The sequence below is a fragment of the Narcine bancroftii genome, chromosome 4 (genome assembly GCF_036971445.1).
Source record: "Narcine bancroftii isolate sNarBan1 chromosome 4, sNarBan1.hap1, whole genome shotgun sequence".
Taxonomy (NCBI): Eukaryota; Metazoa; Chordata; class Chondrichthyes; order Torpediniformes; family Narcinidae; genus Narcine; species Narcine bancroftii.
The window spans coordinates 226,359,052-226,374,432 of NC_091472.1; the positions used below are offsets into that span (position 1 = coordinate 226,359,052).

Here is a 15,381-nt window from a genome sequence, read left to right on the forward strand (position 1 = left end):
CTCCACCTCTCCCACCTTCTGACCAATACCCTATCACCTTTTAGCCCATTTACCCCCTTCAGATACTTAATATCAACCCTTCTCACTTTAGTCCCAATGAAGGGTCTCTACCGGAAACTGGCTGACCATTCCTACCCGTGGACGCTGCCTGACCCACTAAGTTCCTCCAATAGCTCATGGTTTAGTCAACATATCGCTTGCTTACTGTCCGTCCTTGCATTTTTGTTTTATGTTCAAGGACATCCAAATCTCTCTGAATATGGCCGTTTACTGGTTTCAGGCTCTTTCTGAACATTCCGCATTTTGAGACTTCCTGCCTTACATGTTTTATTAAAACATTATACAGTTGCTTCTGCTTTCTGGACCTTTATCCTCTGAGTAGCCCACATCTCCCTGCCTTCTCCTGGCTTGCCCTCCTCTCTTTGCATTTTAGGAATCTTCGATACATTACATGGTGAATCAACTATAGAAGTCACCATCCTGCCAGCAAATGAACCCCTTGGAGCCCTTCCCTCTCCTGCAACTTGCGAGTCATCTGGTTTTGAACCAATCCTCCATCCAAACCCAAAATAAACCGTGAGGAAAACAATATTTTCTGCTGTGCCTCATCAAAAGGAAATTGAGGTAGACCAAATCCACTGGCCCCCTTTATTTATCCTGCTAGCTGTGCTCTTTAAAACTTTTCAAATATGCCAAACACAATTTCCCTTCCATAAAAGCGCACCGATTCTGCCTTCTCCAAAGATTATACTCTACTATTATTACAGATTCTAGCATTTTTCCTGAACACTCCTGCCTCGTGGTTGCACACTTTCTCTCTACCTATTTCCTCAGACTACATTTTCCACCTATTGGTCCCCCTTGGCTATTCCTGAATCCAGGGAATTTGGGAAGATCCTCACAAGTATGCTTGCTGTCTATCGAGGTGGAGGCCACTTGTGAGGTGCGAGGGAAAAGATTTGGAGAAAATTAAGCATGGAAAGAATTGGGCTCCGATGTGCCCGAAAGCAGGTGGAGATGAAGGAACTGAGGTCAGAAAGGCAAGCAGAATGAGTTTTGGGGAGAGCGACAGAGCAGAACAAGGCAGAAAAGATTTGGGGATCCCTAAGCAATAGTTGGGGTTTAGTTAAATCATATAAACAGGAAAGCATGTGAAAAGTGTAATGCAGTAAAATCACTGTTTTCTGGAATTCAAGCAACTGGCAGCCTCAAACCACCTCAAAAAAAATCACAGAAAATAAAGGGGCAAAAAATTTGAAAGTTTAAAATTGGCACACCTAGCGTTTAGTTCACCATTCACACAACATGCAATCTCAACCAACTGGCAAATTCACATAGACCCATCAGTTGGTACAAAGTATTTACACAATACAGAAGAACTAATTATTTGAGATCTAGTCTTCTGTGATTAGAAAGGATTAATTAGTAAAAGGAACCTTTAGAATTTTTATATTAAAATAGTGTTTTGTTTTTAATCCATTTCCTTCAATCTAAACAAAACAAAGGGAAGAGGCTTGACATCAGCAATTATGGATTAAAAAGATAAGATGGAAAACATGAAGTAGGAAACATTTAACACATTAATGTATATGGTTAATTCAGGCACAAAATCTTACCCCTTAAACGAATGTGGTGCAGCCATAGTTAACAAGCAAATGTATGGCATTGGACCAAAAGGGTTATGATGCGGGCAAAAATAGCAGCGAGCCTGAGGACTAGAAAACCTTCCGAATTCAGCAAAGGAGATAGAGGGGAAAGAAGAAAATGAGAATAATGTAAGGAGAGACAAAGGAGTCAGCAAAAGATTTCAGACGCATGGAAACTAGGAAAGATCAGCAAAAAGGATCATGGACTTCGGGAAGACCAAAGATGATCACCTCCACCACACGAGTGGAGAGAGTGGAGAGCATCCAGTTCCTCAGAATCTATCTAAGAAGTGACTTATCCTGGAAGGAGTAATAGCGACTGCACTTCCTTAGAAGGCTAAGGCAGAAAAGGCTACCAGCCACCATTCTAACAACTTTCTACAGAGGTCTATTGATAGCATCCTGGCTGGCTCCATCACAGTGTGGTATGGTTTCTGTAAGCATCAAATCAGATGTCAACCCACAGGACTATAAACGGGTCAGAGAGAATCACTGAGATCTCCTCCCACCTCTATGCAATTTACCGGAATCGTTGTTTAAAAGAGAGCTAGCAAAAATCTGTAAGAACCCCTACCACCTCGCACAGAGCATCTTCCAGCTACTCCCTTCAGGAAAGAGATACAGAAGTGTTAGAGCCGAAACCGCCAGGTTGAGGAACAGCTTCTTCCCACAGGCAGTGAGAATGCAGAAGGACCACTGAACTACTAAAACAACCTCTCGTGACTCTACTATTTATTAATAATATTTATTTTTAATATATGTATGCAAGACATCTATGTAGATTCTGTGTATATGCATCATTTGTCTCTATGTGTGATATGTCTTTATGTGCCTTTGAACTGTGTTTCCACCATGGACCGGAGAACGCTGTTTCGTCAGGTTATAATATGACAATCAGATGATAAATAAACTTGTTCTTGAAAAAGTAACGTGTCACTTTACAGACCAGGGCAATAGAAATTACAGAGGGAAGAAAGAAATGGAAGAGAAAGTCAAATAAAAATGTTGTGCCTTAGAAAGAAGATGATGCAGAAAGTATGGGAAACAACGGTGGAGAGGGAGGGATTAACTGAAAGAAATCAGATAATCAAGAACTTGATCAGAGCCCACTTGGAGTATTGTGTTCAGTTCTGGTCACCTCAACACAGGAAGGATGTGGAAACTGCAGAAAGAGTGCAGAGAAGATTTACAAGGATGTTGTCTGGATTGGAGAGCATGTCTTATGAGGATCATTTGAGTGAACTTGGTCTTTTCTCCTTGAAGCGATGGAGGATGAGGGGTGACCTAAAGAGATGTATAATGTGATGAGAGGCATTGATCACGTGGACAGCCTGAAGTTATTTTCCAGGACTGAAACAGCTAGCATGAAGGGGCATAGTTTTAAGGTGCTTGGGATTAAGTGCAGGACCATGCAAGAGGTAAGGTTTTCACACAGAGAGTGGTAGGCGCATGGAATCTGCTGCTAGCTGGTTGTGGAGTCAGCTACAATCGAATCTTTTAAAGAGCTTGTTATGTAGATTCATGGAACTGAGAAAAATGGAGGGTTATGCAATGGGGAAATTGTTTGAGTTGGCACAGCACTGTGGGCCAAAGGGCCTGATTGCACTGTAGATTTCCATGTTCGATGTTGAACCAATAAAATGCAGAAATTCATTGCTGACACCTCCTTGGAACTTGCATCCCAAGAATTTGGACGATGTGGCAATAGGGCAAGAAGATATACCAAAGCTTATATTCTACAACAGTTCTCACCGACTGGAAGGTAGCAAATGCTTTTTAGGAAAGGAAGACCATAGGGAACCTCATACTAGTTGGCTTGGCAGCAATGAGTAGGGGAAATACAAGAATGGAAGATCAAGGAAGTGGCAAGAGGAAATTTAGAAACGAACAATGGGACTGGGCAGAGTCAGAGTGCTTTAAAATTAAATTTAAATTTAGACATACAGCACGGTAAAAGGCCCTTCCCAGCCCATGAGTCTGTGCCACCCAAATATCCCAATGAACCTACAACTCCCATCAGTTTTGAACGGTGGGAGGAAACTGAAGCGCTCTGAGGAAACCCACGCAGACACGTGGAGAACATACAAACTCCTTACAGATACCGCCAGATTAGAACTTGGGTCGCTGGCACTATAATTGCCACGCTCAGGTTTTATGGAAAGAAAGTCACGCTTGACCCATCTGTTGGAGGTCTGGGATTGTAAAGAGGATGAGACTTTCAGAAGGAGTTTATTAAACATCAATGGAGAACAGGGGATGGGCTACAGGTTTGGGTCATTTGCATGGAACCTGCTACGTCCCTCTAGCTTTGTTCACCTACAGAGATGTGCCATTTCAAGTGTGAGACCCTGAGCTGTTGAACATTTTCTGTTTTGCTCTCACTTTTAATCTGAAAATTCTCTCAGAACGGGACAGGCAGAACGTCCTCATTCTGGGTCACCTCTCCCCCAGACCCAAGAGCAGAGGGGAAGCACACCCTTTCTTCTTACCAAGTAGTGTTGCGACTGCATCCACACCTCCGTTGTAGACGCCCCTATTTTCCCTGGATGGATAGATGTTGTCCCAGAGGATCTGTACATAGTAGACCACCAGGTAATAGCCAGTGGAGTTGAAAACCCACCAGAGGGACCACAACTTCAGACGTGGAGATCGCACGGTGTCTGCATGAAGAGAAACAAAGGTTTGCAAAGAGCAACGCCGCTCTCAACGTCATGGGACCTACTCTGGTTTCCTCCCACCCTCCAAAAAATGTCCGGTGGGGATGAGGGTATGGAAGAGATTTGCCAGGATGCTACCAAGATTGGAGTATGTGTCTTGCAAACCAAGATAACAGAGCTGGGGGTTTTCTCTTTGGAGCGAAGAAGGATGAGAGGTCACTTAACAGGTGTCTACAAGATTATGAGGGGCATAGATAAGGTGGACAGGCAGCACCTTTTACCCAGGGCAACAGTAACAAACACCAGAAAACATCTGTTTAACATGAGGGAAGTAAAGTTTGGAGGAGCACAGTAGGTGCCTGCAATGCACTGCCAGGGGTGGTGGTGGAGGCTGGTACAATATGGATATTTAAAAAACTCTTTAAGACAGACACATGGAGGTGAGGGTTATGAGTGCGGGGTAGGGAAGGATTAGATTGTTAAGCAGGTTTATATACATCAGCACAGCATCATGGGCTGAAGGGTTTGTATTGTGTTGTAATGTTCCATGTTAATTGGGGCATCTGGCCCAGGGCCTGTTACCATGGTGCATTGTTCATATTTTTTTAAACTATTAAAATCAACCACTAATAATAATTATCAGTTGCACATTGCTCATCCAATGGGATGATTGATGAGTCAGAAGGCAGGGATTCTAGTCTGGGGTCCCTGTCGGCTAGTGTTGAGGGACTGTAGAAGTTGGTGGAGCCTCGTTTGAAGAGCATTCAAGTCCTGGCCAATGTTTAACCAACATTCACCAGGATACAAGTTAATCTGCAGGGGTCACTTCTACATCCGATGCTCCCATTGTGGCCTCCTCTGCATTGGAAAGGCTGGACCCAGCTTGGGAGATCATTTTATTGAGCACATTTGCTCAGTCCGCTGCAATAACGGGGATTTGTGAGTGACCAACCACTTTAATTCCACACACCATTCCCACACTGACATGTCTGCTCATGGCTTCATGCACTGCAGCAGTGGCAGATTAATGACCAACCAGGCCCCGAGGCTGAGCTCCCCCCTACCTTGCCCCCCCCTGCCCCACCCTTCATTGAAAAGAATGAAGTAGGGGGTCTCCAAAGTGGTCAGTTTTGACCCCTGGGGGTTGATGGGACTATCCAAGGAGTTGAAAAAATGGCAGGCAGTAGAAATGGGGCTGATAAATGCCCGAGAGTCGATTGAACTTTTGGGGTCAAAGCATTGTAGAGTCCAAGGCCCCCATTCCCTTTTTTTTGTTCTTGGGGCCCCCGTCCCTTCTGGGCCTCAAGGCTTAAACAGACTCAGCCTAATGGTTAATCCGCCACTGACTGCCAGACCGAAGCTACCTGGAAATTGGAGGAACAACACCTAATATTCTGTCTCAGGACTCTCCAACCGGACACCATTAAACTTGACTAACCTAGTTTCCCTAAAACCCCTCCCCTAAGTCTCTCTCTTTCCCTATCCCTCTCTCTCCCCTATCCTCCAGCTCCCCAATCCCTTACCTTTCCTCTCCATTCAGAGAGCTACCCCCTCCTCCTACCACTTCACAGCATTTTTTCTCTTCTACCCTCCAACCCATATCCACCCATATACTATCAGCCTGGACTCTTCCCCCTGATCCTTCCTCCCTCCCCTTCTCTCTTCTCCTCTCATCCTCAGTTTTATTCAGGTGCCTGTTTGCTTTTTGCTCAAAGGGCTCAGGCCTGAAACATTGGTTACTCTCGACTCCCTATGGATGCTGCATGATCTGCCAGGTTTTTCCAGTACATCTGTGCTCTGCACGAGTTAAACAGGAAAGTCCGCAGATGCTGGGGTCAAGTGCAGTACACAAGCACGCTGGAGAAACTCGACAGGCCACGCAGCATCTACAGGAAGTAACGGGAAACCCACGTAAACCCATCACCCCCTATGGATGCTGCGTGACCTGCTGAGTTTGTCAAGCAGGTTTGTGCACGGCATTCAGCAAGTTATTGCATTAGTAGTGGGAGTTAATGGACAGGCACGGTGCTGCATAATTAATTAGGTTTAAAAAACACTGGCTTGCCTCCTATTCCGCCAGATTCGACACTGAGGAAAGTTTATCTTTTGAGTGCTAGCGATTCAGCAAGTCGCGCTTGCACAACATCCCACCCCAGTGAACCAAGGTGCTGGCAAGTTGTGGGCTCCATAAATCATTTCTGAGGTGGAGTTCAAAATGTGCTAATCATCCAATTGGGAAAGCATAAACTGGTCTGCTGCCCATCGATTGAGGGAGTGTGCAGGTAGGATTAGGGGGCATACAAATGGAGGCAGCTGTAGGCAAAAGGAAACATCCTGAAAAAGCCACTGGAAGGAGGGGTGAGGTGAGAAGGGGGAGAGAAGAAATGCGGGGATGAAGCGGAAGGGGGGGGCGAGGCGGAAGGGGGGGGGCGAGGCGGAAGGGGGGGCGAGGCGGAAGGGGGGGCGATGCGGAAGGGGGGGCGAGGCGGAAGGGGGGGCGAGGCGGAAGGGGGGGCGAGGCGGAAGGGGGGGGCGAGGCGGAAGGGGGGGCGAGGCGGAAGGGGGGGCGAGGCGGAAGGGGGGGCGAGGCGGAAGGGGGGGCGAGGCGGAAGGGGGGGCGAGGCGGAAGGTGGGGCGAGGCGGAAGGGGGGGGCGAGGCGGAAGGGGGGGCGAGGGAGGAGGGGAGACGGAAGGAGGAGGCTTGTCGGAGGGAGGAGGGGAGACGGAGGGAGGAGGGGAGACGGAGGGAGGGGAGACGGAGGGAGGAGGGGAGACGGAGGGAGGAGGGGAGACGGAGGGAGGAGGGGAGACGGAGGGAGGAGGGGAGACGGAGGGAGGAGGGGAGACGGAGGGAGGAGGGGAGACGGAGGGAGGAAGGGAGACGGAGGGAGGAGGGGAGACGGAGGGAGGAGGGGAGACGGAGGGAGGAGGGGAGACGGAGGGAGGGAGGAGGGGAGACGGAGGGAGGGAGGAGGGGAGACGGAGGGAGGGAGGAGGGGAGACGGAGGGAGGGAGGAGGGGAGACAGGGAAAGAGGGAAGAGAGGGGGACCTGGGTTTACAACCACCATTCGAATCTGAGAGGACACTGTGGCACACCCTAAGCATTGCCAGGAGGGGCAGAGTAGACTTTGCGCTCCCATCTCATGGACTCTGCAAAAGGTAGACAGCGTCCACTAACTTTTGAGCTCCATGATCATTTTCACCAGCGCCGTCTCGCGCCAGTCCCATTTCCTCCGGGCTTTGATCTTCTGGTCGACCAGCGCCACGGAGGTCGGTTCTATGGCATCCACCTCATACATGACGCTGCCATTGGCCTGTGGGACCTTCTGGTTGAAGAACATGGTCCGCTTAGGCCTTTTTAGGAACAGGGTGAGGGTGAAGGCGAAGATCACGCACCCCAGGGAGATGTAGTTCAAAGTGCAGAAGGGCATGTTGGCCAGGGTGATGAAGAGCTGTCCCAGCACGGAGCTGACGAAAACCCCCAGCAGGACGGAGGACCGAGAGTAGCTGGCCACCTTCTGGTATGACTTGGGAGTGACCAGGGTGAAGATGTAGGAGGAGTATGCCACTCTGGCGGCCATGGTGATGCCGTAGAAGAACTCCATGAACTGCATCTGCAACACCGTGGTCCCAAACAGCAGGAGTATCCAGATGGCCACGTGACTGAGGCTCTGCAGGATGAGCACCGGCTTGTAGCGCAGGTAGTCTGTCAGCAGGAAGATGGGCACCAGCACCGACATGTAGGAATAGGACAGAACTGGCGTGATTTCATTCGTGACCTGGAGACAGCAGAAACAAAGTCAAAGGAAGAGTTGTTTTTATAAACCAGTTTCAAGGATCATCAAAAAAAAAATCAAGTTTAGTATCACCTGATTGTACATAGGCAACCAGATGAAACAAAGTTTCTCCGGACCACATGCACAGCACACACAGTATGTATTCATGCAATAGTCGAGTTCTGGGGACCAATTTTTCAGATCAAATTTGGGTAGGAGTGGGGGGGGGGTCAACTTTTATACAGGTATGCCTTTTGACTGTGGTAAGTACCTGGGCCGATTAACGCGTCGGGAGCCCAGATGGCCAGGTCTGGGTGATGTCCGTGTTCTGGGTATCGGGAGCTCGGATGGGTGGGCGGCTGGGGCGAGGATCCGCGGTCGGGGTTTCGGGAGCTCCGGAGGTATGGTAGCTGGAGTGAGGACGCACGTTCAGGGCATCAGGAGCTCGAATGGGTATGTGGCCAGGGCGAAGGTCCACAGTTGGGGCGCCGGGTGCTCGGATGGGCGGGTCCAAAAATTGGGCGTTAAATTTTATATGGGATCGACTACTACACGAATATATTCAGGGTGTTAATCACATATACATAGAGATACACTTTAAAATAAATAAATAAATATATAGAAGATATTTTGGAATGATTTACTCAGTTCATTGATCTCATTGCCTGCAGAAAAAAGCTATTTCCCAGCCTGGCAGTACTGACTTGGATGCCTCCTGCCCCTCCTCTTGATGGTAATGGGTCAAAGATACTGTGGGCTGGATGGAAGGGATCTTCTATAAATCTTTGAGTGCTATTTAAGGTGGCTTAAAACATCCTGGTGAATGTTGTTAACAAAGGGAGACTCCAGTAATCTTCTGGGCATTTTGATGATCCTCTGTATAGACTTCCGGTTTGATGCTGTCTGTGTGGAGTCTGCTCTTTCTCTCTCCCATTGGGAAAAAGAGTCATGTGTGTGAGATCTCGCTCAACCAGATTCAAGGACAGATTCTTTCCCACCATCATCAGACTCCTTACTGAACCTCTAGTAAAATTGTGCAGGCTTTGCACCACCTGATCGCTCATTTTGCACTTACTTTTTGTTCTATACGTGAGCTCCAACTGGTCTATTCACAGAACAGCCTATCGTATTCAACTGCCCAGGAAGGCAGCTCCAGACGTAGGTACGCAGTTACAGCGACAGCGATCAAGAATGGGGTTCAAATCCCATGCTGTCTGTAAGAAATTGGTACATTCTCTGTGTCTGCGTGGGTTTTCCCCGGGGGCTCTGGTTTCCTCCCACCATTCAAAACGTACCGGAGGTTGTAGGTTAATTGGGCAGCACGGGCTTATGGGCTGTGTGCTCAGCATAAGGAGGTGTAAGGCACTCCTGTCCGATAGCCTACAGTCACCCTTGGACAAGGTGTAGTACCTGTTTAGCCTCCTAATTAGGGTCACGAGAAGTCACGGATTGCAGATGAGGGATTTTTTTTTATTATTTTTTTTTTAAATAGGCAGATTCTACAAATTGGTATTTATGGTTGTAAAACTAAAAACATTGGGCAGATAAATCTATTGATCAATGGCCAGGGTTACCCGTCCAGTACGGACACTGCAACTGAAGAAAGCAATGGGGAACCACTTCAGTATTTTCCCCATATTTAATCATGAACTCAACATCGATTGCGGTCTCAGCTCAAAGATGGAGCCTTCACCTAAGGAGAACAGGAGAGCAAACAACTACAATTCGGAGGGTCATGACAGATGGAGAGACATGATCGCCCATACCAAACGACAAGGCACCTGAATGATGATTTATAGTCAGGTCCATCATAGGCTCTGACTTCCTATCCATTGCAGACATCTATGTGAGATGCTGCCTCAAGAAGGCAGCCAACATTATAAAGCACTTCCATCACCCTGGTCACAGCCTCTCCTCACCGTTACCTTCAGGAAGAAGGTACAGAAACTTGAAGACCAGCACCTCTAGGTTCAAGGGAAACACGAAAGTCTGAAAATGCTGTGATTGGAGTAAAAACACAAAAATGTTGGAAGAACTAAGTAGGTTTGCAGCGTCCAGAGGAGATAAAGATACATTACTGACATTTCGGGCCTGAGCCCTTCTTCAAGGTATGAGAAAAACCAGACAGGTGCCTGAATAATAGAAATGGCAGGGGAAGGAATACACACAAAATGAGATGTGGATATGGAAGTTGGCAGACCACAGAGCGCTGGATAAGATAGGTACCACCTATTCAAGGGGTTGTTCCTCCAATTTGTCTGGAAGTGCATGAGAACATGGAAAGACATTTCAGCAAGGGAATGGGGCAGGGAATTGAAATGGGTGGCCACTGGGAGATCCTGCTATTGTGGCGGTCAGCGCTGAGGTGCTCAACAAAGTGATCTCCCAGTCTCCCCCCAGTCTCTTCGATGATGAGGAGTCCACAATGGAAGCAGTAGATGACCCCTGCAGATTCATACGAGTTGCTTCACTTAGAAGGACTGTTTGGGACCCAAGTGGTGGTGAGGGAGGAGGTGTGGGCACAAGTGGAGCATCTCCTGTGGTCACAGGGGTAGGTGCCATGGGGACGATTGATGGTTAGGGAGGAGTGAATGAGGGAGCCATGGAGGGAGTGGAGTTAATGATGGTAGAGCGAATGCCACATTGTTTGAAGAAGGAGGACATCTCTGATGATCTGGCATGGAAGGTCTTCTCCTGCAACAGAGACGGAGGAATTGAGAGAGTGGAATGCCGTTTGCAACACTTTTAAAGTAAAGAACCTTTTCCTTCATCCATGTGTTGTTACCCCTGGAAGAAAGTAAGTTTTAACAGGGGTTGGAGGGGGAGGCGCAATTTCAGTGCTTACCATAGCCCACTTTTCCTTCTCGGAGTGTATGTTTTCACGTCATGGTGGCGGGCGATGCTACTGCACCACTCGCCCACCTCCTTCAGTTCTGGAAGCCGCCTCCTGACTCAGCTGTGCATAAAGGGGATGTGGGATGTTGTCACCATAAAAGGTAAAATCGTCTTTTGTTCCCCCACTGGAGCCAGCTATAAAGTGGGATTTCACCATAAAAAAAGGTCTCATCTGTCTTCTTCACCCCAGTTCTGAGATCATAGAGCCAACACCCCCATTTCCCCCCCCCCCCCACATCCAATCACTTCTCACCTTTCCTCTCTCCAGTCCTCTTAACACATTCAATCGTCCGTCAGTCTGTACTCCTCCCCCTGCCATTTCTTTCATTCGGGCACCCTCCTGCTTTCACTCATACCTGGAGGAAGGGCTCAGGCCCAAAACAGAAATATACCTCGACTTCTTCAGGACATTGCGAGACCTACTGAGATCCTCTCAGTTCAAGAACAGTTTATTTTCAACAGCGATCAGGCTCTTGTGCCTCCCCTTGTTAGGCTAATCAGGGACCGCTCCAACCCCACAAAAGGACTGTCTGCACTATTGCAAATCATTTGTTTATACACAAAGATAACTGAATATTTATCATCGATTTTTAAAAATCTATTGTCCCTTTTTAATTCAATTAAGCATACTATTGTTTTTTGATGTTATTTTAAACAAAGTATCCGTTCAACTGCAGCAAGTAAGAACTTCAGTGTGTATGCACATTGTGCAATGAATTTCACAACAAACTCATTATCATCGAGTGCAATACTCAATCATGCTGGAGAAACTCAGCAGGTCACGCAGCATCCACGGACAGTAAAGGGTGCTACACTGTGAGAATAGATTTTAGAGGTGTAAAATACAGGTCGATCAACTAACCAGACTGGTTGAGCCCAGGACATCAGGAGGCAGATCGAAATCAGGTATTTAGAGGCAGAGAATAGTTCATCCAGGATGAGTCATAACGACACAAAGGGATCGCCAGGAGTAATGGATCACTCACACTGAATTTGTTAGTCTTTCGTGGAAACAGCCCATAGGCTCAATGCATCCATGCCAACATGCTAGCAGTCTGCGGTCCTACCTCGAGGTTCAGGCAGAGGGGGCTGCACTGCACCCTTGGGAGACTCTAGAGTTCAGACAAGGTGAGAGAGGAGTCACGAATGAAGATGGACTGGATGGCAAAGAGCAGAAGCAGCCCAAACAACAGAAGGGAGGCAGGATGCACGAATGGTGTGGTCAGCCATGCCAAAGGCTCAGAGAAGATGGCATTGTGTTGAAAGAGAAAACAAAGGGGAGAGAGAAGGGGGGAGGGGAGGTAGGGGGAGAGAGGGGGGGTGGGGAAGACCTTATAAACAGAAGTGAAAGAAGGCAGGATCACCTGATTTGGATGACACCACTTTGAGCAGCTTTGAATTGCTTCTGAATACAGAATGGATAGCAATTGTTAGATTTATATGGGCAGCAACAGAGGTTAAACAAATAGCTACTGTTTGTTGCAGAGAATAAAATTCATTTTATACATTGGGATCAAGAATGGGACCTTTGATCCATATTCTATTTTGATGAGTTTTATTTGGAAATGGGCTCATGCTTGGAACTCTCTGTCCATAGATGTCACAATTCAATTGTTGGTTAATAATCTCCACAGTCTTCACACCAACCTTCATTCATTCTGTCAACTATTACACAAGGATTCTTCCACAGCAGATTCACCAAGGTTCATCTGGAAGCTGCACATTTCTGCGCAGTCAATCTCCCCTATCGTTTCATTTCCTGTCGGACACAGAAAATGCGACACAGAACAAAAAGTGTGTCAGAATCCCACTCCCATCCACTTAATTTCACATCAGGTCTGAGTGTTGTGGCTAAGTCTAAAGCTCAGGCCATGAATATTATGGGTATGTGTGGGACGAGTTAGCTGAGATATGATGGTAAAGTTCCCATACCTCTTCAATAAGTCTTAAGTTTGCCAAATGCACCAAAATTGGGTGATATTGTGGACAGTGAAGGAGGGTTGTTTAAGGTTAAAACAGAGTCCAGATCATCTGGGGAGCTGAGCTAAGAAATAGCAAATTGAATTTAACTGAAGCAAATGCAAAATGATAGATCGTGGCAACTTTAATCAAGGAAAGACAGTGAAAGGCGGGACTCTGGGGAGCATTGTAGAACAGAGAGACCTTGGGGTTACATGCTTGCCTTCATCAGTTGTGGCAAGGGTTGGGCCCCCAGAATATGGTTGTACAGAGCATTGGTCATTCCACACCTAGAGTGTTGAGTACTGTTCTGTTGCCACACTACAGGAGGATGCAGAAAAGGTTCACAAGGAAATTCTATCTGGGCACTCTCCAACCAGATGGCATTAACGTCAATTTCTCCAGCTTCTGTTAAACTCCTCCTCAGAGTCTCTCCCTTTGCCGATCTCCAGGTCTCCTTTCCTCCAGCTCCCCATCCTTTACCTTAATAAAGGGCTTAGGCCCAAATGTTGATTACTCTTTTCTTCCTAGAGCTGCTGGGTGCCCTCGGAGTTTGTCCTTTGAGTACTGCACAACAATCACAGTGTCGAGGGGGACCACACTCCGCTGATCAGTGATGACTCCACCGTTGAGGTTGTCAAGAGTATCAAGTTCCTTGGAGTGCACTTGGTCCCTTAACACTTGGTCCCTTAACACTTGGTCCCTTAATAGTCAAGAAAGCCCAAGGACAGAGATGTCAACATGGGAGTGGAGTGGGGAATTGAAATAGGTTGCCACTGTTATAGACCATCTTTTACCCAAGGTAGGGGAATCTAAAACTGGAGGGCACAGATTTAAGGTGAGAAGGGAAGGTTTTAACAGGGGACCTTCTCACACTAACAATGATGGGTTCATGGAACAAGCTGTCAGAGGAAATGATAAGAGATAGGTACAATTACAGCAAGTACGTGGATATGAGAGGTTTAGAGACATATTGGTCAAATATGGAACTAGTTTAGATCAGCAAAATAATTTTGGATAAAGGACCCATTTCCATGATGTAAATTTGCAGATGGCCTCAGAATTAGTGGTGCAGTAGTCAGTGTGGAAGGATACATCCAAGTTTACAACAGGACCATGATTAGTTTGGGAAGGTGGGCCAAGGAGAGGCCAACAGAATTTAACATTGACATGTGAGAAGCCAGTCCAGGGCAGGACTTACATAGTGAATGGCAAGGTTCTGGGGAGTGTGGTAGAATACAGGTTCAGAGTTCCACGGAAGCGAGAAAGCGAGAGAGAGAGAGAGAGAGAGAGAGAGAGAGAGAGAGAGAGAGAGAGAGAGAGAAAGCGAGAGAGAGAGAGAGAGAGAGAGAGAGAGAGAGAGAGAGAGATAGAGAGAGAGAGAAAGAGCGAGCTAGAGGAAAGGAGACATAGGGATAGATAAGAGGGAGCTAATGGAAACCCGAGAAGTCAATATTAACATGATCCAGTTGGAGGTGTCAGTAGCCTCTTTTAAGTTGCTGCACCTGGGTAGCCCTCCTGGGACCTGGGTACGATTACTGGAGCAAATGTGCTGGAAGCACCTTTCAAATTGCAGGGGAAAATTGACCCATTAAATCACCAACCTGGCGATTTAAGGGGGATCCCACCCCTGAAATGGCGCATCACGTACTCACCGGAAGTCCTGCCAGATGTTCAAGCGCCGGCTACCTAGTGATGCATGTATGCAAGCGCTGATGTCACCAGAATAAGTGTTAAAATCGCCTGTGGACGTGACCTAGGTGAGTTTAACTGGGTTCCCTGACTACCTCTAAGATAGGTTGGGGACCAGGTTAGATTCCAATAGATCGGGATCCTTTCTGACTGCTAACCGGACAAACCCCCATTTTACATGCCAGTTTGAAAGGGCCTAATGAGACAAAGCTTGAAGCACTGTGTGTAGTTCTGGTCACCCAGCTATTGGAAGGACATCGAGAAATTGGAAGAGATGTAGAGATTCACCAGGATGTTCTTGGGATTGGAGGGGTTGAGTTATAGGGAGAGGTTAGATAGGCTGGGTGTTTCTACCTGAGAATGAGAGAGGCTGAGGGGTATATCTTTATGGAGGTTTCGAGATCTAGTTTCTGGGCTACTGGTGCATGGGAAAAGATTTTTTTTTAAATATTTTATTTAAAATTTTAAAACCACAATACATTAAATTAATAATGAATTATATACAAGAAAATACATGTGGTGTATAACCTAAAAGAAAGAAGAAAGGAATTATCAAGTAAATATATAAATTCAAATCGCCGCCATGAAACCGAGAACCACCACCAGGACGAGCTATTGAGAGCTTAAATTTTCAAACCAACATGTTGTAAAAAAAGAGCTCCATATTTTCAAAAATAAATTATATTTATCATGTAAATTATGTTATTTTTTCTGTATGCCATCTCTGCATCCTCAAATCTATATTAGATTTCCAA

The 15,381-nt window shown here is 46.8% G+C and overlaps 1 protein-coding gene across 5 annotated transcripts in view; it reads right to left on the bottom strand.

Annotated features, from left to right (window-relative positions):
• The window catches only part of slc19a1 (solute carrier family 19 member 1), a 53,810-nt gene that overhangs the window by 28,752 nt on the left and 9,677 nt on the right, over positions 1 to 15,381 (bottom strand). For 3 of the 5 annotated variants that reach the window (XM_069934186.1, XM_069934182.1, XM_069934183.1), the window contains exons 2-3: positions 7,483 to 8,083; positions 4,136 to 4,306 (exon numbers count right to left, since the gene is read on the bottom strand). In XM_069934186.1, the coding sequence (XP_069790287.1) occupies positions 4,136 to 4,306; positions 7,483 to 8,083 (772 nt within the window). Of the gene's footprint in view, positions 1 to 4,135; positions 4,307 to 7,482; positions 8,084 to 10,925; positions 11,037 to 12,339; positions 15,059 to 15,381 lie in introns of those variants that run through there. The other 2 variants (XM_069934185.1, XM_069934184.1) reach the window with 2 other exon arrangements.